General features: G+C 48.7%; 1 protein-coding gene across 1 annotated transcript in view; it reads left to right on the plus strand.

The window, feature by feature from the left end:
* The window catches only part of GSK3B (glycogen synthase kinase 3 beta), a 362,942-nt gene that overhangs the window by 125,921 nt on the left and 211,982 nt on the right, over nt 1-25,039 (plus strand). The window contains 2 exon segments of the mRNA XM_030203995.1: nt 12,925-13,029; nt 13,032-13,117. Of these exon segments, the coding sequence (XP_030059855.1) occupies nt 12,925-13,029; nt 13,032-13,117 (191 nt within the window).

A 25,039-nucleotide genomic window follows, 5' to 3' on the forward strand; every position in this document is an offset into this window, starting at 1 on the left:
GTGGTAACAGCACTGGTCTTGTAATGCAGAGGTAGATGGTTCAAATTCCACTGTTACTACTAATAAAGCTGTGAGCAACAACAGTTAAGAGGCAGAGAGTTTGAGTCCAAAGGAATAGACGCTATTCTTCAGCCGTGGCCGTTGGAGCTTCTATATGTCTTTCCTCCGTAGCCGATGGTCGGTCAAGTAGTGGGGAAATCTCTTGTCTTCCGGGTCCGGTAATACTAATTGCGCCGGACTGGCCACAGATGTCCTTGGTATGCGGGTTTGATTCGTCTCCTGATCGACAAGCCATTCCACCTGTCTCACTGGCCGGGTCTTATCCATCAGGGGCCGGTAGTCATGAAAGATCACGCTCCATTTGGACTTATGGCCTCGCCTTTGTACGGTTGGTCTGAGGTGTCCAGGATAGCCGGAGGTGGTTTTTGGGACCATGTTACAGGCGCACAAATGTTCCACTTCTACTGCATATGATGGAGTGTGGAGGTCGTTTGTGGCTTGGGGTTCCTTGGCAGGTATTTCCCCTCAATCAGACCCTCTTGGGTCCGTTCTGGCCTTTTTGCAGGAAGTGATGGTTAAGGAACTGTCGCTAAGTACTTTAAAGGGTCAGTTAGCGGCATTGGCTTCCTGGAGGGGTCGTTCAGGGAGCCACTCCTTAGTGTCTCTTCCGGAATTCGTTTTCTTCGCGGTGTAGGGCATCTCAGACCTTCTTGGGTTCCGGTGGTGCCGGATTAGAATTTGAACCTGGTCCTTAGGGCGTTTCGGTGGTCTCCTTTCGAGCCCCTGAGTAAAGATCTTGAATATTTTCAAGTTGAAGACTGTGTTTCTGATGGCAATGGCTTCAGCCAGGCGGGTGTCTGAGCTTCAGGCCCTTTCGTGCGGAGCCCTTTTCTCCATTTTTTTGGCGGCTGGAGTGACAATTTGAAGGGGGCCGTCCTTGGTTTCTAAGGTAGTCACGTGTTTTCACGTTAACCAGGGAGTGGTGTTGCCATCCATCCTTCAAGCAAGAGGATTTCCCTCACAATTTTTGAGCTCTATGGGGTTTAGACGTTAGGGGACCTCTGATGTGTTATTTGGAGGCGACTAATTAGTTTTGAAAGCAGATCATCTTTTTGTGCTGTTCATAGGTCATAAGAAAGCAAACATGACCTCTAAGGCCACGATCGATCGGTGGCTTAGGGAGGCTATTGTGTCGGCTTACCTGTTGTTGGGGGATTCTTTCCCTAGTCGCATTCGGGCACTCTCCAAGAGGGTTCAGGCCTCTTCTTTTGCGGCGTGTCGTCTGGTGTCGTTGGAGGACATTTGTTAAGCGGCGTCTTGGTCGTCTTGGCATTCCTTTGTTATGCCTTGCCGTCTTGATGTTGCTGCGTGTCGAGAGGCGCTTGTTGGGACTTCTGTGTTGGTGGCCGGAGTAGGCCGGTCCCACCCTTGATGAGGATTGCTTTGGTATATCCCACAAGTCTCTGGATTGATCTGGGGACGCTTTGGAAGGTAAAATTATGTCTTACCTGATAATTTTCTTTCCATTAGTCCCTCAGATCAATCCAGAGCCCCTCCCTGGAATTCGCTTTCGTAATCTCTGATCGGATTCAGTATACTTATGTCGGTTCTGTTCACGTTCCTTTGTCTCTGGACGGGTAACGCTGTTAGGGTGTGTTTATATTTACATTTCTAAGTTATAGCAGCTCGGAGAGTTTCTTCCAAGTTTATGCTGCTTTTGCAGAGACAGGAGAATGTTCTATGGTTCTTAATGCTTTGGTATCGTTATACAGAAGTGAGGCTGGCTACACATGCTCTATTGTAGCAAACTTCTGAGTTCTCTCTATCTAACCTGCTAGAGGAGGGGCATAACCCACAAGTCTCTGGATTGATCTGAGGGACTAATGGAAAGAAAATTATCAGGTAAGACATAATTTTACCTTAATGGACCTTCAGTCTGACCCAGTGTGGCAAAGCTTATGTTTTTACGGCTCAAGGAAAGGAAATTAACAGTGTGAATACCTTTCACCATATATAGTATGTAAAATGACCAAACATGTAGTTCAGCCTGGTGACTCAGTGGCAGTGTTGTCACGTCGAGGGTTATAAGTACATAAGTATTGCCACACTGGGACAGACCAAAGGTCCATCAAGCCCAGCATCCTGTTTCCAAGAGTGGCCAATCCAGGTCACAAATACCTGACAAGATCCCCAAAAAAGTTCAATACATTTTATGCTGTTTATCCCAGAAATAAGCAGTGGTTCCCAATAGATTTCCAGATAACGTTTTGATTTTCCAGATTAGTTGGATTGCTGCCAAGAGGGAAGAAAGGAGGTAGTAGTTGTGGCTATCAGAGGTCACGCTTATGGTGGTACATGGTTTCAAGCTTCAGGTCCAGTGCTGCAACACTAGGAATTATTAGGGAGTAGTTGGAAGTCTACTAAAATAGGGACAGGTAGAGTAGTCTAATGGTTAGATCAACAGACTGCAGGTTTTCAATCCCACTACTGCTCCTTGTAATCCATTACCTGCTATATCTGAATGTAACACCTTCAGCTACTATTGAAAAATGGAGCTGAATCCAAAATTGCTTCTACTGTTCCCTCAGTCCATTGTGAGTTAATACTCTCAGCCAAAATACAGAAGAACAAGAACTTCGCAGAACAGATCATATTCGGGAGACAGTGAAGGTGACACAACTGATACAAGTGGTCTAGGAGATTTATTAAACAGCACTACACCTTGACTCGACACGGCTGTGACTATTGATGCCTTTCTTTAGACTGAGACTGAGTGTCACTAGTCTTGAGAAGTTCTTGCAGCGTCAGGTTTTGATACATTGCACCATACCCAGAGATACAGACAGATTTTTCTACACAACACAAGGAGACTCCTGAGGCAGGCCACTGAACCGAAACATGGCTGTGTCGAGTCAAGGTGTAATGCTGTTTAATAAATCTAGACCACTAGCATCATCGTCTCGTGTCACCTTCGCTGTCTCTCGAGTGTTAATACTCTTAGCACCAGGACTTGTTCTGACTGAACTGGAAGAAAAAAGAGAAAAGAAAAACTGGGTTGTTAAATGAGCTTGAGAAATATCTAATAGTGTGAATTTTTCAATGGGAAGAATAGTTATAGTGGAATGCAGAACTAATTTTAGTTACAGCTATAATTTGTTGTTTATCAATTTGGTCAGGCTCAGATCCATCAAATGTAGAAAGGAAAGGATGAGAGGTGATTTGCAGACCTGATATCTAGTGTGGCCTAAAAAATAGCTTGATAAATAACAAGTGGAGGAGTGGCCTAGTGGTTAGGGTGGTGGACTTTGGTCCTGGGGAACTGAGTTCAATTCCCACTTCAGGCACAGGCAGCTCCTTGTGACTCTGGGCAAGTCACTTAACCCTCCATTGCCCCATGTAAGCCGCATTGAGCCTGTCATGAGTGGGAAAGCGCGGGGTACAAATGTAATTAAAAAAAAAAAAAATTTGTCATTTTTCTTTAATTACAGTTCTAATTGAAAATTCAATCCATAGATTGATATCCTTTGATTTACCACCTCTTGCCTTAAGCATACCAGCAGTTTCCAAATGCAGTATATAATAAAAGCCCAATTTATACAATAAAAACAATCACACCCCTTTTTCCTTGTCATCAAGCAGATGCAGCCATTACAGATGGGTTGTGTCCATCAACCAGCAGAGGGAGATAGAGAGCACACTTTTTTCAGTGCCTCATACCAGCTTGCTCCACTGCCTCTCTTCAGTATTCTCTATCTCCCCTAGCAGAGTGGCTGCAGCTTCTTCTAGCTCCATCTAAAATCTGCCTGAACGTTGCTCCTGTGCTTTTGCCAGTTGTTAGCAGGGGTGTTGGAGGCTATAGTAGCTTCACTTTAAAGGCACATAGGTTCGCCCTTTCCCTGCCTTACCCATACCTCCGTGGATGTGGACACATTGCTTAGCTTTCCCTGTCCTTCCCCACCAACAGTGGATGCAGGCACATAGGTTTGCTCTTTCCCTGCCTTTCCCACTCACCTGAGCCTCCGGAGTTCTATTTACCTCTGCTTTCCTCACAGCATTAAAAAAAAAAAAAAAGGAACAGAGGTTTTTCCTTGCCTTTTTCTGTGGGACCGGAGCTGTGATACTCGGTCCAGTGAGGTAAGAGTGTTTCCTGACTCCTCCGGGGTGGGCCCGCGATCGGGGCGATTTTGGCGCGAACCGCCATTTTGAATTTTACCGCTGTTTTCGGCGATGGCTACGGAGACAGTAAAGCGCTGTTCCAGGTGTGGCAAGCGCAGATCAGCAGCGGGGCTCTGTAAATTATGCTGTGCAGATGTTAGAGCCGGCCCGAGCATGGCGAGCGACGATTCTTCGCGCTCTGAGCTGGCAGCGGGCGCCATTTTTAATTTACCACATGGCGCGACCTCCGCTGAGATGGGGAGTCCTGAGCCCGGGAGGAGGCCTCGGAGTGAGGATGATATGGGAGCTACTAGCCCCGGCAGAGATCCGGGTGCCCAGGGTGAGTTTTTCTCCCCCGATTTTGTCTTATTAATGCATAAAGCATACATGCTTAAAAGAGCTCTCCCACAAAGCCCGGCAGGGGCCTCTTCTAAGGCCCCCCCGGTGGATTCTAGCCTGGGTATGCCCTCTGAGGCGTTATTCCCTGATAATGGGCATTCTCCAAGAACAAGCAGGCTGCTTGTTCTCACTGATGGGTGACCTCCACGGCAGCCCCTTCAATCGGAAAACCTTACTAGCAAAGGCCTTTGCTAGTCCTCGCGCGCCGATGCGCACCGCGCATGCGCGGCCGTTTTCCCGCCCGAACCGGCTCGTGTTTGTCAGTCTTCTTTTGTCCGCGCTCGGGACGGTCGTGTTTTGCACCGTTTCGCGCCCCTCAAAGTCGACCCTCGCGCGTCTTCGCTATTTTTGCTAAAAAAAAAAAAAGACCTTTACGGTCTTTACCCCTTTCCCGTGCTTCCAGATTTTGCCCCGCGTAAGTTTCCTTTCGCTTTCGGGGTAGGCCTTTTTTGAGGCCTTGGTACGGGTTTTTTCTCTCCTTATTTTTGGTGCCTATTTCGCCATTATGAATTTTGATTTCGCCCGCGTGATTTTCCCGCCCATGTCATCGAAGTCTCCCAGCGGCTTCAAGAAGTGCACCCAGTGCGCCCAGGTAATCTCGCTCACTGATAGGCACGCGTCGTGTCTTCAGTGTCTGGGGGCTGGGCACCGCCCGCAGGCCTGTAGTCTTTGCGCCCTTTTACAGAAGAGGACTCAGGTAGCGAGATTGGCCCAGTGGAACGTGTTGTTCTCGGGCTCTTCGTCGACAACAGCACCGGGGGCATCGAGTCCATCGACGTCGACAGCATCAAGACCTTCGACCTCGGCATCGACTGCATCGAGGCATCGACCCTCTGCATCGTCGGTACCGAGACATCGAAAGGCTGCGTCGGCGTCGGTGGTACCGGGACCTCCACTAGTGCTGATGTCGTTGGACGGTGGTGCTTCGACTGGAGTGCAGGTGAGGGCTGTCCATTCCCCTGCCGGTGGCGGTGAGCCTTCGGGTGGGTCTCCCCCTACCCTGAGGGCTCCTGCGGTACAGCCCACCCGAGACCGACCTTCTTCGGCCTCGGCCCCGAGGAAGCGACGGCTGGATTCTACGTCCTCCTCGTCGGTACCGGGAAGTTCCGGTGACATGCTTCGTTTGAAAAAGTCAAAGAAGCATCGACACCGGTCTCCTTCCCGCATCGGTACCGAGAGCTCTGGGTCGCCGAGGGAGTCGGCACCCAGTAGGCATCGGCACCGGGAGGACCGCTCACCCTCTGTTCAGGAGGTGTTGATGCGCTCCACCTTGGACAGCCCGGAACAGCCTCCACGCCCGGAACAGACTCTGACCTTGACGCCTGCATCGGCTTCCATGTCTTTCTCCACAGCCGCTCTGCACGAGAGTCTCCGGGCCGTTCTCCCAGAGATCCTGGGAGAGCTGTTGTGCCCTTCCCCTCCGGTACCGGGGGTGCTTGCGCCACCGGTACCGTCGAGTGAGGCGCCGGCTGGCCCCTTGCCCGGGGTGAGGTCTCCGACTGCGGTCGCCTCCCAGGAAGGTTCCCCTACAACGTCGGCGGAGGGAGCTTCGCCGGTGCTGGCGATGGAGTCTACCTCTCGACGCTCCCACCGTGGCCGTGTTTCCACGGAGTCGAGCCGGGCACAGCTTCAGACACATGTTCATGAACTTGTGTCTGATACCGATGGTGAGGCCTCGTGGGAGGAGGAGGAGGACATCAGATATTTCTCTGACGAGGAGTCTGATGGCCTTCCTTCTGATCCCACTCCCACTCCTGAAAGGCAGCTTTCTCCTCCTGAGAGTCTGTCTTTTGTGGCCTTTGTCCGGGAGATGTCTACGGCCATCCCCTTCCCGGTGGTTGTGGAGGATGAGCCCAGGGCTGAAATGTTTGAGCTCTTGGACTATCCTTCTCCACCTAAGGAAGCGTCCACAGTACCCATGCATCATGTCCTAAAAAAAGACATTGCTGGCGAACTGGACCAAGCCTCTAAGTAATCCCCACATTCCCAAGAAGATAGAGTCCCAGTACCGGATCCATGGGGACCCAGAGCTGATGCGCACTCAGTTGCCTCATGACTCTGGTGTGGTGGATCTGGCCCTAAAGAAGGCTAAGAGTTCTAGGGAGCATGCTTCGGCGCCCCTGGGCAAGGACTCTAGAACCTTAGATTCCTTTGGGAGGAAGGCCTACCATTCTCCTATGCTCGTGGCCAAAATCCAGTCTTACCAGCTCTACACGAGCATACATATGCGGAACAATGTGCGGCAGTTGGCGGGCTTGGTGGACAAGCTCCCTCCTGAGCAAGCCAAGCCATTTCAGGAGGTGGTCAGGCAGCTGAAGGCGTGCAGAAAATTCCTGGCCAGAGGGGTATATGATACCTTTGATGTTGCGTCCAGGGCCGCTGCTCAAGGTGTGGTGATGCGCAGACTCTCATGGCTGCGTGCCTCCGACCTGGAGAATAGGATCCAGCAGTGGATTGCGGACTCCCCTTGCCGAGCGGACAATATTTTTGGAGAGAAAGTCGAACAGGTGATAGAGCAGCTCCACCAGCGGGATACCGCTTTCGACAAGTTCTCCCGCCGGCAGCCTTCAGCATCTACCTCCTCAGGTAGACGTTTTTATGGGGGAAGGAAGATTGTTCCCTACTCTTCTGGTAAGCGTAGGTACAATCCTCCTCCTCGACAGCCTGCGGCCCAGGCTAAGCCCCAGCGCGCTCGCTCTCGTCAGCAGCGTGCGCCTCAGTAAGGCCCCACGGCTCCCCAGCAAAAGCAGGGGGCAAGCTTTTGACTGGCTCCAGCAGAGCATAGCCGACATCAACGTGTCAGTTCCGGGCGATCTGCCGGTCGGGGGGAGGTTGACATTTTTTCACCAAAGGTGGCCTCTTATAACCTCCGACCGTTGGGTTCTTCAAATAGTCCGGCAAGGATACACCCTCAATTTGGCCTCCAAACCTCCAAATTGCCCACCGGGAGCTCAATCTTACAGCTTCCAGCACAAGCAGGTACTTGCAGAGGAACTCTCCGCCCTTCTCAGCGCCAATGCGGTCGAGCCCGGGCAAGAAGGGCTGGGATTCTATTCCAGGTACTTCCTTGTGGAAAAGAAAACAGGGGGGATGCGTCCCATCCTAGACCTAAGGGCCCTGAACAAATATCTGGTCAAGGAAAAGTTCAGGATGCTTTCCCTGGGCACCCTTCTCCCCATGATTCAGGAAAACGATTGGCTATGCTCTCTGGACTTGAAGGACGCCTATACGCACATCCCGATACTGCCAGCTCACAGTCAGTATCTGCGATTTCAGCTGGGCACACATCACTTCCAGTACTGTGTGCTACCCTTTGGGCTCGCCTCTGCGCCCAGAGTGTTCATGAAGTGCTTGGCTGTAGTAGGAGCGGCGCTTCGCGGGCTGGGATTACACGTGTTCCCCTATCTCGACGATTGGCTGGTGAAGAACACATCCGAGGCAGGAGCTCTACAGTCCATGCAGATGACTATTCGCCTCCTGGAGCTACTGGGGTTTGTGATAAATTATCCAAAGTCCCATCTTGTCCCAGTATGGAGACTCGAATTCATAGGAGCTCTGCTGGATTCTCGGACGGCTCGTGCCTATCTCCCAGATACGAGGGCCAACAACTTGTTGTCCCTCGTCTTGCGGGTGCGAGCGTCGCAGCAGATCACAGCTCGGCAGATGTTGAGATTGCTGGGCCACATGGCCTCCACAGTTCATGTGACTCCCATGGCCCGCCTTCACATGCAATCTGCTCAATGGACCCTAGCTTCCCAGTGGTTTCAGGCTGCTGGGGATCTAGAAGACGTGATCCACCTGTCCACGAGTTTTCTCAACTCCCTGTATTGGTGGACGATTTGGTCCAATTTGACTCTGGGGCGTCCTTTCCAAATTCCTCAGCCACAAAAAGTGCTGACTGCGGATGCGTCTCTCCTGGGGTGGGGAGCTCATGTTGATGGGCTTCACACCCAAGGAAGCTGTTCCCTCCAGGAACGCGATCTGCAGATCAATCTCCTGGAGTTACGAGCGGTCTGGAACGCTCTGAAGGCTTTCAGAGATCGGCTGTCCCACCAAATTATCCAAATTCAGACAGACAACCAGGTTGCCATGTATTACATCAACAAGCAGGGGGGCACCAGATCTCGCCCCCTGTGTCAGGAAGCTGTCAGCATGTGGCTGTGGGCTCGCCGTTACGGCATGTTGCTCCAAGCCACATACCTGGCAGGCGTAAACAGTCTGGCTGACAGGTTGAGCAGGATCATGCAACCTAACGAGTGGTCGCTCAATTCCAGGGTAGTGCGGCAGATCTTCCAGGTGTGGGGCACCCCCTTGGTGGATCTCTTTGCATCTCAGGCCAACCACAAGGTCCCTCAATTCTGTTCCAGACTTCAGGCCCACGGCAGGCTGGCATCGGATGCCTTCCTCCTGGACTGGGGGGAAGGTCTACTGTATGCTTATCGTCCCATACCACTGGTGGGGAAGACTTTGTTGAAACTCAAGCAAGACCGAGGCACCATGATTCTGATTGCTCCGTATTGGCCGCGTCAGATCTGGTTCCCTCTTCTTCTGGAGTTGTCCTCCGAAGAACCGTGGAGATTGGAGTGTTTTCCGACCCTCATCACACAGGACGAAGGGGCGCTTCTGCATCCCAACCTCCGGTCCCTGGCTCTCACGGCCTGGATGTTGAGAGCGTAGACTTTGCCTCTTTGGGTCTGTCAGAGGGTGTCTCCCGCGCCTTGCTTGCTTCCAGGAAAGATTCCACTAAGAGGAGTTACTTCTTTCTATGGAGGAGGTTTGCCGTCTGGTGTGACAGCAAGGCCCTAGATCCTCGCTCTTGTCCTACACAGACCCTGCTTGAATACCTTCTGCACTTGTCTGAGTCTGGTCTCAAGACCAACTCTGTAAGGGTTCACCTTAGCGCAATCAGTGCATACCATTACCGTGTGGAAGGTAAGCCGATCTCAGGACAGCCTTTAGTTGTTCGCTTCATGAGAGGTTTGCTTTTGTCAAAGCCCCCCGTCAAACCTCCTACAGTGTCATGGGATCTCAGTCGTTCTCACCCAGCTGATGAAATCTCCTTTTGAGCCACTGAACTCCTGCCATCTGAAGTACTTGACCTGGAAGGTCATTTTCTTGGTGGCAGTTACTTCAGCTCGTAGAGTCAGTGAGCTTCAGGCCCTGGTAGCCCAGGCCCCTTACACCAAATTTCATCATAACAAAGTAGTCCTCCGCACTCACCCTAAGTTCTTTCCAAAGGTTGTGTCGGAGTTCAATCTGAACCAGTCAATTGTCTTGCCAACATTCTTTCCCCGTCCTCATTCCTGCCCTGCTGAACGTCAGCTGCACACATTGGACTGCAAAAGAGCATTGGCCTTCTATCTGGAGCGGACACAGCCCAACAGACAGTCCGCCCAATTGTTTGTTTCTTTTGATCCCAACAGGAGGGGAGTGGCTGTGGGGAAACGCACCATATCCAATTGGCTAGCAGATTGCATTTCCTTCACTTACGCCCAGGCCGGGCTGGCTCTTGAGGGTCATGTCACGGCTCATAATGTTAGAGCCATGGCAGCGTCAGTGACCCACTTGAAGTCAGCCACTATTGAAGAGATTTGCAAAGCTGCGACGTGGTCATCTGTCCACACATTCACATCTCATTACTGTCTGCAGCAGGATACCCGACGCGACAGTCGGTTCGGGCAGTCAGTGCTTCAGAATCTGTTCGGGGTTTAGAATCCAACTCCACCCCCCTAGGCCCATGTTTATTCTGTTCCAGGCTACACTCTCAGTTGGATAAATTGTTAGGTCAATCTCAGTTATGTCCTCGCCGTTGCGAGGCCCAATTGACCATGTTTGTTGTTTTGAGTGAGCCTGGGGGCTAGGGATACCCCATCAGTGAGAACAAGCAGCCTGCTTGTCCTCGGAGAAAGCGAATGCTACATACCCGTAGAAGGTATTCTCCGAGGACAGCAGGCTGATTGTTCTCACAAACCCGCCCGCCTCCCCTTTGGAGTTGTGTCTTCCCTTGTTTGTCTTGCTACATATGGGACTGACGAACACGAGCCGGTTCGGGCGGGAAGACGGCCGCGCATGTGCGGTGCGCGAGGACTAGCAAAGGCCTTTGCTAGTAAAGTGTTCCGATTGGAGGGGCTGCCGTGGACGTCACCCATCAGTGAGAACCATCAGCCTGCTGTCCTCGGAGAATACCTTCTACAGGTATGTAGCATTCGCTTTGTTGTAGGGCCATCGTTCGCTGTGAGGAAAGCTTATGTTTTTCCCATTGCGGTTTGCCATACTGCTTTGGAAGCTTCAAATACTGAAGAGAGGCAGTGGAGCAAGCTGGTATGAGGTACTGTAAAAAGTGTGCTCTCTATCTCCCTCTGCTGGTTGATGGACACAACCCATCTGTAATGGCTGCATCTGCTATGACTAAAGGAAAGAAAATTATCACGGTAAGAACCTAATTTTCCCTTCCCTCCTGGAAGCCCTGAGCTGTGTAGTGGACTGGCCCATGAGCCATCTGGCCCTTTCTCAGTTCCTGGAGTATCTTGAGGTCCGCTTTGACATGGCCAGAGGGATGGTTTTTCTTCTAGAGGAGCGGACAGAAATGCTCTGGACACAGTTGCACCAGTTCTGCAATCTCCCAGAGCCCACAGTTTGGGATTACTTGTAACTCTTGGGCCTCAAGTCTGTGAGTCTGGAGATGGTGCCATCGGAGAGGGCTTGCATGCCTCCGCTACAGCAAGCCGCCTTGTCCTGATTGGTGCTGCTTTCTCAGGGTATCCATCGTTCTTACCTGCTCGTACCTAGGGTGAGGCTCAGTCTGGCCCAGTGGGACAATCCAGTTTACCATTCAAAAGGGGTCCTTCTGGATCCTCAGCTGGTCACCATGGATGCAAGACTTCTCTGTCGAGGAGCTCAAAGTCTTGGGCGTGCGGCACAGGGAATCCTGGTCAGGCCAGGAGGCATCCTGGTTCATGAACCACCTAGAGACCTGGGCGGTCCGACTGACTCTAGTTTCAGCTTCTCTTGGAAGGGAAAGTGGTCAGAGTGCTTTCGGATAGTGCCATGGAGGTGGCATACATCAACAAGCAGAGCTGAACCGGGAGTCTGACGGTGGCCTTGGAGGCGGAGAGTCTGTCAGTGGGCAGAGACGCATCTGCAGGCTCTCTCAGCGGTCCATATTGCAGACAAAGACAGTGTGCAGGTGGACTTTCTCCTGGATCCGGGAAAATGGGAGCTGGGACTTCAGGCCTTCCAGCTCCTTGTGGACTGCAGGGGCCTCCTCAGTTTTACTCGATGGCATCCAGAGCCGGTGTGAAGGCGGAGTGCTTGTCAGTCATTGGAGAGACCTGGCCTCTCATAAGATAGATGCCCTGGTACTGCCTTGGCTGTAGTGGACTCAACCCCCCTTCCCCCCCCTCCCAAAAAAAAAAAAAAAAAAAAAATCAATCTTTTGCCATGGCCTCTCATTGGTTGTTGCCCAGGGTTGCACGTCCTCCTCATTTATTTTTGCTGGTGGCATCAGATTGGCCTTGCAGACCTTGGTATGTGGATTTCAGGCATCTGCTGGTGGAGGATCCGCTTCTGTTATCCAGGGGCTGGGCTCTACTCCAGTGAGTACAGGTAGAAATGGAGGATCCGGACCCCTTTTGGCTTATGGTATGGTCATTAAGAGGTGATGATTAGAGAATTGTGGGGTTCCCCCGTAGTGCTTTCTACCCTGCTGCGCTGCAGGAAGTTCTCTATGTCCCTGGCTTATGTCAAGGTCTCACGTGTGTTTGAATTGTGGTACAAGGTACGGTCCCTATCTCCTTGGAGGGCTCTGGTTCCCAGTTTGATGGGTTTTCTGTAACAGGGCCTGGGGTAGGGGCAGGCCTTGAGCTCCCTGTTGATTCAAGTGGCTGCATTGTCTAGCTTTCAGGAGAAGGGGAAGAGCATCTTTCTGGCTTTGCTTAGAAAGGTAGCTCAGTTTCTGAAGCGGGTGGTACATCTGCGACCCCTCCCCCCCTTTTGTCCTTCCTTTCCTTCTTGGGACCTCAATCTTGTCCCCATCCCCAACCTGTCCCTGCAACTGTACAAAATCTCATACAGAAAGCAAGTGATTGTCTTATCGAAAATGATGGATCTAGCGCAGTGGAGTTTGTTTGCGGGGACAGAGTGGGGATGGGGACAAACTTTGTTCCTGTGTCATTCTCTAATTTATTCTTCTGACTGGCCCATAGAAATGTGGATAATCAGCTGCCCAGCTCTGTTACCACATTACCACCATACTTAAACCTAAGCAAATATTTGGAATATGTTTTATTGTTGAAAATTATAATTTGTAAAACCTTGAGAAATATATTGAAACTTTCAAGACTTTAAATATATGTCCATTTTCTTTTTCAGGGGACAAAGACGGCAGCAAAGTGACAACTGTGGTAGCAACCCCTGGCCAGGGTCCGGACAGGCCGCAGGAAGTTAGCTACACAGACACCAAGGTGATTGGAAATGGGTCTTTGGAGTTGTTTATCAAGCCAAACTTTGTGATTCAGGAGAACTGGTGGCTATTAAGAAAGTTCTTCAGGATAAAAGATTTAAGGTGAGATTGCTTTTGAAACACTAGTTTTAACCTTGATTTTTGATGTTGCTATAAATATCTGTCCTTTAGTGGTTTTTGTAACATTTTGCGATGAGGGTATCATTCACCTCTTTTTTTTTTTTTACCCCCTTAATCCAAAATGACAAAATGAAAATACAAAGCTAAGTATCATAGATTGACCAATAGTAATTAAGATATCAAACAAGACTCGATGTTGATTTGGCAGAGAGATTTGAGGAGAGCAAGATTTAAATAAGATTAAAGAGGCAGTGAGATTAACATTAATATGAAATATAGAGCATATGGTTTTCTATAACCCCTGCCAACATTTTTTGATTTGATCGCATTCATATAACATATGAACAAGTGTACCAATTTGTAGTTGACAATGCCAACACAGGTTAGATTCTGCCAATTTAGCAACATGGAGCTTAAGTGGGGTCCAGGTGACTCTATGGTACAGAAAAACATAGACTGCATGATGGTAGCAGAAGACATGGACCTAATCAAGGATCTCCACATGCTCAGAATGTGCATGCTCCTTGAATGCTCAGAATGTGGGATGATTTGATCAACATCTGTTTTCCATGTTTCTCTGAGTGTTACTGTTGAGAGAGCAAAAACTTGTATATAGATGAAGCTACGTGTCCATTGTTGATTAAGGTTGTGGCGATATAGAGAGAGGGCTCATGAGTACTAATAGAATTGAGTATATTTGTGGATCTGATGCAGTGTGATAATTGCATCCATTGGAAGAAGTGCTCTTTGGGAATGTGTTTATTTGTATTAAGTTCTTGGAATGTTAGTAAGTTAGTCTGTCCCTTTATACATAAGTCCTCAATGGTCCAGATTCCACGGTCAGTCCATGATTTCCATAGGAATGTTTTTTGGTTAATACGAAATTTGGGATTATTCCAAATAGGTATTTGTAAAGTATTGTGGATTGGGTGATCTAGTGTTTTATCTAAATTCAGTAAGCAGATTTTGGTGTTGTGTATGACTGAGCTTTCCATTTTGGAGGAGACATTTGACATATAAATAGTTAGATATAGTGGTGTTGGGGAGGATATAAGTCACTCTAGTTGAAGCCAAATTGGTGTGTAATCTTCATCTGCAAGAAACCAATAGCAACCTTGTTGTGTGATAAATGCCTTATGATATAATAGGAAATCAGGGAATGTTAAGCCAAAATTTTCTTTTGGGGCCTTGAGTTTTTTCAGTGATATTCTGGGCATCTTATTTTTCCATAGGAAAGAAGTCAAAAGTTTGTCCACTTGTTTGTAAAATGAGCTTTGAAATAACATTGGGATCATACTCAAAATGAAGTTTATTTTAGGGGAGATAATCATTTTGATGGTTTCGATTCTGCCCCACCAGGAGATGTGTAGAGGATGCCATTTTAATACGAGATCTTTTAAGAATTTAAGTATGCTTTCGCTATTGTATTCAATGGTGTCTTGTTCTGTGTAGTGTTGTAGATCTATACCAAGATATTTGATTTTCTTTGAGGACCATATGAGATTAAAGGGTTTGATTAAGCTAGGTACTGCATGGATATTAAGTGGTAACACTTCAGTTGTGGCCTGATTGATTTTATAACCCGAGATCGTAGAAAGAGTGAATCAGGGAGAATAGTAATGATAACGAAGTCTGGGGATTAGAAATGTATAACAATATATCAGCATATGCTGATATTTTAAATAGAGTATTTTTAAATGTTATTTCTGTGATGTTGGATTGAGAAGAGATAGCTATGATGAGGGGTTCTAATGCTAGATTGAATAAATAAGGTGAAAGAGGGCAGCCCTGATGAGCGCCTGTATGGAGATAAATTTTGTCAGATAGATGATTGTTAGAAATAATTTTGGCTGTGGGTTTTGAGCAGAGTACTTTAATTTTTGTGACAAAATCAGGTGCTGCACCGAACCACTCTAGGACACTGAATATGTATTGCCATTCTACTCTGTCAAATGCTTTTTCAGCATCTAATGACATAGCGATGATAGGGCAATTTTGAGATTTGGCAATATGTGATAGTTGGAAGAATAGTCTAGTATTGTCTGATATTAATCTATTTGGCATAAAGCCAATTTGGTTGGTAGAAATGACTTTATGTATGATCTTCAATCTGCTAATAGTTTTGCATAGATGTTGTAGTCTGAGTTAAGAAGGGAAATTGGCCTTTAATTTGTACAAACTGAGGGTCTTTATTAGGTTTTGGAATGACTGTGATAATAGCATCTGTAAATCTGCTGGATGAAGCAGCTAAGGGATTTAGAGAGTTGAAGAGTTGTGTGAAGGTCAGGAGGAGTGGGTTTGTAAACAATTTATAAAACTTGACAGGAATACCATCAGGACCAGGTGCTTTATGGGATGGAAGATCCTTGAGGGCTTGCATAATTTCTCGCGAGTTAAATGGTTCCAATAGAAAGTTGTTATCTGAAGGTGACCATTGTGGTTGGGTTAACTTAGACAAGAAATTTTTAATTTTATCAGGGTCATCATCTGTTTCTGAGGTGTACAATTCTTTATAAAAGTGATGGAAAGAATTCAAAATTTCAGTGGTCGACAAAACTATTTTGTTTTTGTTGTTTTTTACTGAGGGGATTTGGGTTTTGCTTTTATGTTTTAGATAATTAGCTAGTAACTTGCCGCTTTTGTTTCCTCCTGTGTAGTATTGTGTTTTAGTGTGAAAGATCTCTTGCAAAGCCATTTTACTTGTCAGTTTATTGTGTTCGTATTTGAGCTGACATATTTTGTTTAATAGTTGTTTATCTTGTGTGCTAATAAATTTGCCTTCAAGTTCTTTAATTTGCTTTTCTAGGTTACCACTTAGATTAATTTGTTCTTTCCTTTTGAAGTCCACTATAGAAATTAATTCACCTCTACGTATTGCTTTAAATGCTTCCCATATAACAATGGGGGATAAATTATCTGTTGAATTGTTTTGGAAAAACTCATTAATAAAGACTATGAGGCAAGTTTTAATGTTATCATCTTGGAGGAGATTGGTGTTGAGATGCCAAATAGGGGATTTGGAAGAGCATGATTGCAATGAAAGCATATTTAGAGAAATGGGAGCATGGTCAGAGATGACTATCGGATGGATATCAGTTTTTGTGACCGAAGGGAGTAGGGTGGCAGATATAAGAAAGTAATCAATTCTAGAGAAAGTGCTGTGAGGAGGAGAAAAGTAAGTGTAATCTCTTTTATCAGGAAAGGATGTTCTCCATGGATCTATTAAATTATATTGAGACATTAAGGAGTGTAGTGTGATGTTGGCATTTGAAGAGGGAGAGCTTTTGTCAAGCCATTTATCTAAAGGGAGATTGAAATCTCCAGAGATAAGTATTGGGATTGGTTCAAAGGAGGATATTGTGCGAAATAATGTTTGAAAGAAATCTGGGGAATCATTATTAGGTGCATAAATATCTACTATAATAAAACTCACCCTCAACATTCTGAAGACAAGGTTCTGAAGTCACTCAGTCACTCCCTGAAGGGTTCGTCAGTTCATGGTGGTGAAGCCACAACACTAACCATGTCTCTCTGCCCCGCCCTCACATGATGGACCAATCAGAAAAAACACCCTCAACGTTCTGAAACACAAAGGAAAATCACAAAACCGTTCCCAGGCAACGCTAGGCGACGTAAGACGGACCTATCAGAAGAAACTACATGGCAATAAGGAAGGAGCATTCACCAGCAGAACGGCTCATTATCTGTGCAGCACGGAGAGCACAGAACCCGGGGGGGGGGGGGGGGGGGGGGGGGGGGGGGGGAGAGAAATTTTAAAATGCCTAATGCCGGTACTGAAGAGTGCCGGAGGGCCTATAGCACAGACTATATTTGGGTTCGCTTGACGTGGAGCCAGAGAACAGCATGCCCCTCACCATCTGGGACGTGGGTGAACAGGACAAGCTGAGGCCCAGCTGGAAGGATTACCTGCGACCCAGCCAGCAGCAAACAGCAACCAAGGAAGGGGGCTCCTTCCCTGCCTAGGAATCGCTGGAGACTGGCTGCTAAACTAACGAAACAACAGCACACTGACGCACCACCTCCATCATTCGAAAGGCATCCACTCTTTCTTCAACAGAAATGCAAACTAATAATACAAAACAAACAAAGAATACATGGTTTCTCAGGCGGCTGCAGGTAACTCCCCACCCCCTTCCTCTTCCCCTTTTGCCGAAGCGGCCGTGCCCAACCATCCCCAGCCTCAGGCAAGCCATCTCCCACCCCGGGGATTCCCTGAGCACCTGGAAAAAGATGGCGCTGCTTCCAGCAGCACATAAATGTCCAGCATTCCCCTGCAGCCGGCCTGAAATGGACTGAACATACCTGAATCTCCCCCCGATGGCCCGAGACCGTACTCCTCTCCCTTCCGCCAACTTAAAACAACCATCCCCGTCCTCAGGCAAGCCGTCTCCCACCTCCAGGATGCCCAGAACCCCAGCCCAACGGAAAAAGACGGCGCTGCTTCCCACAGCACATTTCTCTTCCAGCGTTCCCCTACAGCAGCCCTGAAATGGCCAAAAAATACCAACAGACCAAGAACGTGCTTCTCTACCTTCTGCCCATCTAAAACAACACTGCTGCCTCAGCACAACACAAAAAAACCCCCCAGAAAAAACAATCCACCACTCAGCAAAGGCTGACCCCCCCCTACAACCACATTTACATTTCACCAACAGAAAGACACAAACCTCCTTGACAGACAAAACCACACACACACAATACAACAGAAACACACCCTCAAAGCCACACACCAATCCATCCCACTTTGCCAGCACAGCACATCCCCCAACCCCCCAAACAAAAAACAAAACAAAAAAAGACACACATCAACAACCTGCACACACACCCCACCCTCACACACAATAATTCTGTGACACATACACACACACACAAAAAAGCCACATGCTAGCGCCCGTTTCATTGGTTTCGGAAACGAGCCTTTTTTACTAGTTTACTAATAAGAGCGGTTGAGGAGAGATCTCTGCTCTGATAATTAATCAGCGTCCATCACTGTCAGCCAGTTGCTCAATTATGTTGAGTTGAAGCTTTTTGTGAAATAATATTGGGACTCCATTTTTCCTGCCCAGAGAAGGGGAGTCAATAGAGTGTGATATCCAGTTGTAAGGAGATATAAATTTGTTTAAGCTAGGTATATGAGTTTCTTGCAGGAAGATAATAGAGGGTTTAAGCTTTTTTAGATGAGTGAAAACTTTTTTACGCTTAACAGGATGTTTTAAGCCTTTCACAGTCCAGGAAACAAACCTAAGATCTGAGTTAGTAGGATTGTTAGCCTGCATGATATCTAATATGATAAACTAGCTGTTTTGTCATCAGAGTGTCTCCTCTATTATGAAAGAGACTGTAATGTAAGGGAATCACTTCTATGTGCATTTCTAAACCTAAAGACACATAGAGCAGCCCACGATTGGGGCGATTTGGCGCAAACCGCCATTTTGAATTTTACCGCCGTTTTCGGCAATGGCTGCGGAGACAGTAAAACGCTGTTCCAAGTGTGGCAAGTGCAGATCAGCAGCGGGGCTCTGTAAATCGTGCTGTACAGACGTTAGAGCCGGCCCGAGCATGGCGAGCGACGGTTCTTCGCGTTCTGAGCTGGCAGCGGGCGCCATTTTGAATTTACCACATGGCGCGACCTCCGCTGAGACGGAGAGACCAGAGCCAGGGGGGAGGCCTCGTTGTGAGGCTGATATGAGAGCTACTAGCCCCGGCAGAGATCCGGGTGCCCAGGGTGAGTTTTTCTCCCCTGATTTTGTCTTATTAATGCATAAAGCATACATGCTTAAAAGAGCTCTCCCACAAAGCCCGGCAGGGGCCTCTTCTAATGCCCCCCCCCCCCCCCCCCCCGGTGGATTCTAGCCTGGGTATGCCCTCTGAGGCATTATTCCCTGATAATTGGCAGAATATGAAGCGCAGAAGGGCTCTTTCCCCTTCAGAGAGTGCTGCACCTCCATTCCCCCCCCCCCCCCCCCCCCCCCGTGGTCGGGTTGCGAGGATTCGGAGGACTCTGGCAGGCCTTCATGGTCTGAGGAGCCAGAGTCTGGTGCAGAAGTGACGCAGGATCTGGACGATCCCTCCGCGGTGAGGATTTTCCACCGTGATGAGCTGCCAGGCTCTCTATTGAGGACCCTGCCAGTGGCACAGCCTCCTCTGTGAATCCTAGGATGGATAGTACCAAAAAGCCTGCTCGAGCCTTTCTTTTTCATGACTCCTTCCAAGACCTTATTTCGGCTCAATGGGCAGACCCCGAGGGACCTTTGAAAGTTTCCAGGGCTATGGGGCAATTATACCCTCTGAGTGAGGAGCATATGGCTCGCTTTGCTATGCCTAAAGTGGATGCCCTAGTCACAGCTGTGACAAAGAGAACTACCTTCCCTGTTGAAGGAGGTGTTGCCCTGAAGGATATTCAAGACCGTAGACTGACTTAAACGGTCATTTGAAATTGCAGGTCTCGCTATTCGGGCGTCTGCATGCAGTTGTTATGCTACTAGAGCCTGCCTGGCTTGATTGCAACAGGCAGTGGAACAGCCCGGTGATGGAGCGGATCCCTTTTCAGATGTGGCTCCGCGGATGGAGTCGGCCTTGTCCTTTCTTGCTGATGCCCTTTATGATATTGACAGCTTCGGCTAAACACATGGCAGTAGCAGTGGCGGCTCACCGTCTTCTTTGGCTACGGCATTGGGCGGCGGACATGGCCTCTAAGCAAAGGTTGGTGAAGTTGCCCTTTCAAGGCCTTCTCCTGTTTGGTGAGGAGTTGGAGAAAATTGTGAAGGGCCTGGGTGAGGCTAAACCCCAGCGCTTGCTCAAAGATAGGCCTCGGCCTTCCTCTAAGGGTCCACTCCTCTTACAGACCTCGCTTCCGTGAAGCTCGAAGGTACCGCCCGGGGCGTTCTGCTGGGTTCACTTCTCGTGCCCGTTTTCAGCAGAGGAACTCTTTCGCTCGGACAAACGTTCCACAGCCACTGGCTCAAGGCCTGGAGTTCAGGGGCGACCCTCTCAATGATGGTGCGCCGGCCCTCTCCTCGAGTCCTGTCATCGGAGGACATCTTTCCCTCTTTACCGAGGAGTGGGCCAACATTTCCTCAGATCAGTGGGTCTTGGACCTGATTAGAGACGGTTTCAGAATAGAATTCGACGCCCCTGTAAGAGACGTGTTTGTGGAGTCCCGATGCGGTTCTGCCGCCAAACGGGCGGCGGTAGAGGAGACTTTGCAAGGTCTGATTCAGATAGGCGCCGTGTTCCCGGTACCTCCCGCCGAACACGGCTGCGGCCGCTACTCCATCTACTTTGTGGTGCCGCGAAAAGGAGGGTCTTTTCGCACTATTCTGGGCTTAAAAGAATTAAACAAGTCCCTGAGAGTGCGGCATTTTCACATGGAAACCTGTGCTCCGTCATTACAGCGGTACAGCCAGGAGAGTTTCTCACGTCTCTGGACCTGAAAGAAGCTTACTTGCACATACCAATTTGGCCCCTGCACCAGAAGTTTCTGAGGTTTGCGGTGATGGGAAAGCATTTCCAGTTTCGGGCCTTGCCTTTTGGCCTCGCCACAGCTCCCCGCACCTTTTTGAAGGTTATGGTGGTAGTAGCTGCCTTTTTAAGGCGAGAGGGTATTCGGGTTCACCTGTACCTGGACGACTGGCTCATTCGAGCAAACTCTGCTGCAGAGAGTCAGCATGAAACAGCCAGAGTGGTCGCAGTCCTTCAATCTCTGGGCTGGGTCGTCAATTTGGCCAAAAGTCACCTGACCCCCTCGCAGTCTCTAGAATATTTGGGGGCCAGGTTCGACACAGCCTCGGGTTATGTGTACCTACCCGAGCAAAGGCGGTGCAAGCTTCAGAATCAGGTCCGTCTGCTCCTGAGGATGCCCCACCCGTGAGCTTGGGACATTGTCCAGCTGCTTGGATCGATGACGGCCACCATGGAACTGGTGCCCTGGGCGAGAGCGCACCTGAGACCTCTACTCTCAGTATGCTCTACTCCAAAGATGGTCTCCAGTATCTCATGATTATCAATGCAGACTCTCTTGGCTCCCTGCGGCCCGACTCATTATGGAGTGGTGGCTCTCGGACAGCATGCTGCGGCGAGGAATGCCGCTGGCGCTCCCCGATTGGTGCGTAGTGGTGACAGATGCCAGTCTGAAAGGCTGGGGCGCACATTGCAAGGGGAAGCATGCCCAGGGTCTATGGACACCCGAGGAGTCGGAGTGGTCTATCAACCGCGTAGAGTTGAAAGTGGTGTTTCTGGCTTTTCAAGTGACCCTGGAAGAATTGGCTGTCAGAGTGATGTCGGACAACACGACAGCAGTGGCCTACATAAATCGACAAGGCGGCACTCAGTGCAGAGCTCTAGCCGCGCAGGCCGAACAAATTTGCCACTGGGCCGAGCTGCATCTACAGTTTCTGTCGGCAGCTCACATTGCAGGTCAGAGCAACGTGCAAGCCGATTATCTAAGCAGGCATCAGATCCAGCGGAGTGGGAACTTGTAGACGAAGTATTCCTGCAGATATGTGCCAAGTGGGGCAAGCCCGTGATGGATCTAATGGCGACAAGCATCAATGCCAAAGTCCCGTGCTTTTTCAGCAGACGGAGAGATCTTCGCTCGGTGGGCTTGGATGCCTTGGCTCAACCCTGGCCTCCGAGCCTACTGTATGTGCTCCCTTCGTGGCCCTTGATAGGGCGAGTGCTCCTGCAGATTCGGCTGCATCCAGGAGAAGTGGTTCTTGTCACCCCGGATTGGCCCAGTAGGCCTTGGTATGCGGACCTCCGACAGATGCTCGTACAGGATCCCCTTCAGTTACCTCTGGTTCCCAACCTGTTTTCACAAGGTCCGTTGACCATGGAGGACGCCGGCCGATTTGGTCTTATGGCCTGGCGATTGAGAGGGTGCAATTGAGAGACAAAGGCTATTCCAATAAAGTAATTACCACTCTCCTGCAAGCCCGCAAGCGTACCACTTCCGTGGCTTATGCCAGGATTTGGCGCCAGTTTGAAGTCTGGTGTGCTTCCAAAGAGATCACACCCCTGCGGGCTCCTGACTCGCCGATTCTGGACTTTTTGCAGGATAGTGTACAAAAAGGCTTGGCCTATAATTCCCTGCGGGTGCAAGTGGCAGCGTCGGCCTCCCTGTGTGGCAAGGTTGAAGGCGTGTCTTTAGCTGCTCATCCAGATGTGGCACAGTTTCTTAGAGGGGTGCTTCGGTTCCGTCCTCCCTTGCGTGCACCTTGTCCAGCTTGGAACCTGGGGCTAGTGCTGAAAGCCCTTCAGGGTGCTCCCTTTGAACCGCTTTGGCGTGCTTCAGAGACAGATTTGACATTGAAGGCCATCTTTTTAGTGGCCATTACTTCGGCGAGACGGGTGTCAGAGCTCCAGGCGCTGTCCTGTAGAGACACTTTTCTGCAATTTTCAGAGTCCGGGGTCACGGTTCGGACCGTGCCTTCCTTCTTGCCTATGGTTGTTTCAGCGTTTCACCTAAACCAACCTATTTTCTTGCCCTCCTTTGTCAAGGAGGAGTTTCCAGAATCTTTTGGGCAATTGCACCTGTTGGACGTGTGCAGGACTCTGCTGCAGTATCTGCGAGTTACTAACTCTTTCAGGACCTCTGATCATCTGTTTGTTTTGCTATCAGGTCCTCGCAGAGGGTCTCCAGCGTCTAAAGCCACTATTGCCCGCTGGCTTAAAGAATCTATCTTTTCAGCTTATTTGCTTGCCGGCCGGCCTCCGCCTGATGCCTTTAAGGCGCATTCCACTAGAGGAATTTCCTCTTCTTGGGCTGAAACTGGAGCACTCTCTCCAAGAGATTTGTAGTGCAGCAACATGGGCTTCTAAGCTGTTTTGCCCGACATTACAGGCTGGATGTGGCTGCCAGGAGGAACGCACATTTTGGAGCGCAAGTGCTGGCGCGTGGTGTGGCTTGTTCCCACCCTATCTAGGGATTGCTTTGATACATCCCATCTGTAATGGCTGCATCTGCTTGATGACAAGGAAGGGAAAATTAGGTTCTTACCGTGATAATTTTCTTTCCTTTAGTCATAGCAGATGCAGCCATGATCCCTCCCTGTCTGATTGCTATCTGCTGTAAATCTATTTCAGGTTCTGTTCATGTTTCTTGGAGATTCCGTCCTTGGGAGAAAGTCGGAAAACAGTCTTCAGGATTCTTGTTCAATTAAAGGAGGATGACTTAATTCCCTCCAGTTTCATGTTTTGGAGGATGAGTTTATTCCCTCCGGGAGGATGAGTTTATTCCCTCCAGTTATGTCTCAGTGGAGGATGAGTTTATGCCCTCCGGGAGGATGTTTCATTCCCTCCATTCTGAGTTAATGCCCTTTGTTGTAGGGCCATCGTTCGCTGTGCGGAAAGCTCATGTTATTCCCATTGCGGTTTGCCATACTGCTTTGGAAGCTTCAAATACTGAAGAGAGGCAGTGGAGCAAGCTGGTATGAGGCACTGAAAAAAGTGTGCTCTCTATCTCGCTCTGCTGTTTGATGGACACAACCGATCTGTAATGGCTGCATCTGCTATGAGTAAAGGAAAGAAAATTATCACGGTCAGAACCTAATTTTCCCATAGGCAAGTGCTTAAGTAGAAAACACCAAGGCAAACAGTCCGCCAAATCCAACATGGAGGATAAAAGCAAGAGGCAAACGTTATAAGAAGGCAGACATCTGTGGCCGAAATGGCCATGTTTCGCCTGGAAACGGCTGCATCAGGGCCTAAGTTACCAGCTGGTGGAAAATGACAAACTTCACCACATCTGGTCCAACAGACAAAAATGTTAAAAGCAATGCTCCTTCCTCTTGGTACCTTTGCATAATTGAGCCATCGGATTTTAAATAGATTGCCTTCTTATAATGCCTGTAAGTGCTTAAAGGCAGCTGCCCTACTACATGAGTCACTTGTATTTTACATCAGCTATGGCACTGTGCCGTATTAAGGGAGTGGGTCTGTTAATAACATTGCTATGTTTGTTAGGATTTACCATACCGCTTCATCTGGCCACAGGTTCCGATGGTTTACAGACTAAAAAATTGTGAAAGGAGCTACGAAATATGATAGAAAAGACAATAGCACTAAATTGCATTCATTCAGTGGGTCAGCCAGTAGTATAATCTGCCACTGCATGTGTCCTGGGTGCTTTGGGAGCCCCCATTTCTACAACATTTGCAGCCTTCTTAACTAGCCTCTAAAGGGCTTTGTTCATTGATTTGTTTCCAATAACTGCAAGATATTTGAATGCACAAAATATGCTAGGTTGTTCAGCTTTCTTCTTGAGACAAGTGGTTTAATTTCACCCTGTTTGTTGTACATAAGTATTGCCATACTGGGACAGACCAAAAGTCCATCAAACCCAACATCCTTTTTCCAACAGTGGCCAATCCAGGTCACAAATACCTGGCAAGATCCCCCAAAAAATTCAAAACATTTTATGCTGCTTATCCCAGAAATAGTGGATTTTCCTGGCTAATGTAATAATGATCTATGGACTTTTGCTTTAGGAAGCCATCCAAACGTTTTTTAAACTCTGCTAAGCTATCTGCCTTTATCAGATTTTCTGGCAACGAATTCGAGTTGAATTATACTTTGAGTGAAGAAAAATTTTCATCCGATTCTTTTTAAATTTGCTACTTTGTAGCTTCATCGCATGCCCCCTAGTCCTAGTATTTTTTTGGAAAGCGGAAACAGACGCTTCATGTCTACCTGTTCTACTCCACTCATTATTTTATAGACCTCTATCATATCTCCCCTCTGACATCTTTTCTTCAAGCTGAAGAGCCCCAGCCGCTTTAGCTTTTCCTCATAGGGAAGTCGTCCCATCCCCTTTATCATTTTCGTCGCCCTTCTCTGCACCTTATCTAATTCTGCGGCGACCAGAATTGAACACAATATTCGAGG

The sequence above is a fragment of the Microcaecilia unicolor genome, chromosome 5 (assembly GCF_901765095.1).
Source record: "Microcaecilia unicolor chromosome 5, aMicUni1.1, whole genome shotgun sequence".
Taxonomy (NCBI): domain Eukaryota; kingdom Metazoa; phylum Chordata; class Amphibia; order Gymnophiona; family Siphonopidae; genus Microcaecilia; species Microcaecilia unicolor.